This window comes from Lemur catta, chromosome 2 (genome assembly GCF_020740605.2).
Source record: "Lemur catta isolate mLemCat1 chromosome 2, mLemCat1.pri, whole genome shotgun sequence".
NCBI classification, from domain to species: Eukaryota; Metazoa; Chordata; class Mammalia; order Primates; family Lemuridae; genus Lemur; species Lemur catta.
The window spans coordinates 28430529-28433091 of record NC_059129.1 but is presented as its reverse complement, the minus strand read 5'-3'; the positions used below and the strand labels follow the sequence as shown (position 1 = coordinate 28433091).

The window sequence follows — 2563 nt, the reverse complement described above, 5'->3', positions numbered from 1 at the left end:
GGGACATGAACGGGAGTGTGGGAAGGCTGTGTGGGAAGGAGGCTCAGAGCTGGCCCTTCAGGACAGGCAGGATCCAGAGGGGTGGGGAAAGGGAAAAGGACATTCCAGGCTGAGGGCAGGGACAGCCTGAGCCAGGGCCAAGAAGTGGGACCTGTGGGCTGACCCAGCCAAGATGAGACCCGCAGACCAGCCCTGCCGCCCATACAGAGGTGGGGGAGGAGAGGGCAGGTGGCCCGTCCCCCAGGGCTGGATGCTCCCAGCCGTCCTCCCTCCTGGGGTCCCCAACCCTTCACCAGGGTCCTGGGCATAGGCTGTTTCCTGTATATTGGGTTTATCTTCCAACAAATGAAGGGCTTGGACAAAGTGATTGCAAAGGTTGGAGCCAGTTCCAATTTCTCACAGTTCCGTGAAACCAGTTCTTCCGGTGCTCATGTCCTGGCCACAGCGCCGTGGTCTCGGCCCTCACCGACCCCTGCCCAGGCCTCCATCCCTGCCCCACCCACCTCCACCTGAAACCAGAGACAATACGAGTTTTCCTGTGCACAGGTCCTATTTATTGTAGAAAATAATAATTACAGTGATGAACAGATCTTCTTAAATTATAAAACAGAAACCACATAGAAGGCAGGGAAAACCCCGGGACTCTCCAGGGTGAGGCCATTCCCCCTTCCCTCCCACCCTCCCCAAGCTGGCCAGTGTCCTTGGCAGGGCAGAGGATTCAGAAGGGGGACAATGTCAAGGGCCCAGGGTCCTCCTGCTGAAGTGGGTGAGGCCCCAGAGCAGGGGCGGGAAGGGGTGGGGGTGCCCATGCCAGGCTGGCTCTCTGGCCCCCTCCTCCACCACCACCCAAACCAGTTTGGACCACCTTCGCCCCTCCCCCCAAACCTGTCCGTCCACTCGGCACTGCACTGCAGGTGGGTGGGTGAGGCCCCAGGTACTCACAGCCACAGATTTCCATGGGCAATGCACAGCCCAAGCGGCACTCACTGTCCCACCCAGTCACACCAAGGCCTGAGCAGAGTCACAGGAGTGCCCGGGAATGGGGCAGCAGAAGAGCCAGAGTAACAGAAGATGTGTGCAGAGGGGGTGGGGAAGATCAAAACAGGGGACAGTAGCCAAGACCGGTGTGGGTAGGGCACCCACTCAGAGGCAGAGCCCAAGGTCAGAGTCAAGCTGTCCTGGCCAGCAGGAGCCAGCTCCCCACTCCACCGCCTCCTCTCCTGTACCCACGGGCCAGTCAGAGGAGGGTGGCATCCATCCTTGCTCACAGGGGCTGAGGGCTGCCGGCCAATGGCCTGGCTCAGTCCCTGCTTGCCCAGCCCCCAGCAGCCAGGCTGTCCCGGGTCACAGGCCACGCTGAGCTCAGTCCAGGCGAAAACAAAGCCAGAGGAGCAGAGTGGAGTGGCGGCACCTTACACGTAGTTGCTGGCCGGGCCGGAGCGGGCAGCGGAGTACTTGGCCGAGTAGGGCTTGTCAGTGCGGGGCGGGCAGTTGCAGCAGAGCAGGGCCCCCCCGAGCAGCAGCAGGCCCGAGGCGGCCCAGCCGATGTAGAGCGAGGCACCCATCTCCCGCTTCTGCCCGGAGGCCACCAGTGGGTTGTAGAAGTCGCGGATGATGTTGTGGGCCGTCCAGGACACTGGCACCATCACCAGCAGGCCGGCCAGCAGGAACACCACGCCCGCCACAATCATGGTCTTGGCCTTGGCGCTCTCGTCCTCCACGCAGTTGGTGCACTTGCCGCCCACCACGGACAGCAGCACGCCCAGCGCAGCCACCACGATGCAGATGACGATGAGGGCGCGGGCCGCCTGCAGGTCCTGCGGCAGCGCCAGCAGCGAGTCGTACACCTTGCACTGCATCTGGCCGGTGCTCTGCACCACGCAGTTCATCCACAGGCCCTCCCAGATGGTCTGCGACGTGACGATGTTGCTGCCGATGAAGGCCGTCACGCGCCACATGGGCAGCGCGCAGCTCAGCATGGCGCCCAGCCAGCCCAGCACGGCCAGCGCGATGCCGGTCACCTGCAGCCCCATGGAGGCCATCGCTCAGCGTCGGCTGGGGTCGAGGACCTGGAAGGCTGAGGGGAGCTGGCTCTGGCTGTAGGATTCCAAGCGCTGAGGACGGACCGGTTTGCGGAAGCCTTTCCCTGTGAGTCAGGAGACGAAGCCAAAGCCCGTCCTGGAGTCAGATGCACAAGCCTGACAAGTGTGACCAGACCAGTTTGTTCCTGCCGACGACTGCACGCAAGGTGCTCGCGGGTACAGCTGGAGCAGTTATATGTGGCTGTGGAGGAGGGGCGGGGGCAGAGGGAGGGGTTTCAGTCGTGGGGCCTCCCCGTGACCAGTTTCTCTGGATTCCTGAGCTCTGGCCAACAAAGGCACTTTAAGGCCCAGCCCTGGGCCCCTGAGTCACTATCAAGTCTCAGAAGAAACTGCCCTCTCTCCCCCGGCCCCCTGGGGGCCCCGCTGAGGTCAGCCTGGAGACAGACACTGAGTCATGGCCCGGGGACACCTGGATCTTCACAGGGCCGGGGGCCGGGAGAGCAGCCAGGCCCAGCCAGGTT

The 2563-nt window shown here is 63.1% G+C and overlaps 1 protein-coding gene across 1 annotated transcript; it reads right to left on the bottom strand.

Annotated features, from left to right (window-relative positions):
* Positions 1-536: 536 nt before the first annotated feature.
* Positions 537-2296, bottom strand: CLDN4 (claudin 4). Its single transcript, XM_045543151.1, has one exon. The coding sequence runs from the start codon at positions 2040-2042 to the stop codon at positions 1413-1415; it is 630 nt and encodes a 209-aa protein (XP_045399107.1). The 5' UTR covers positions 2043-2296; the 3' UTR covers positions 537-1412.
* Positions 2297-2563: the final 267 nt, after the last annotated feature.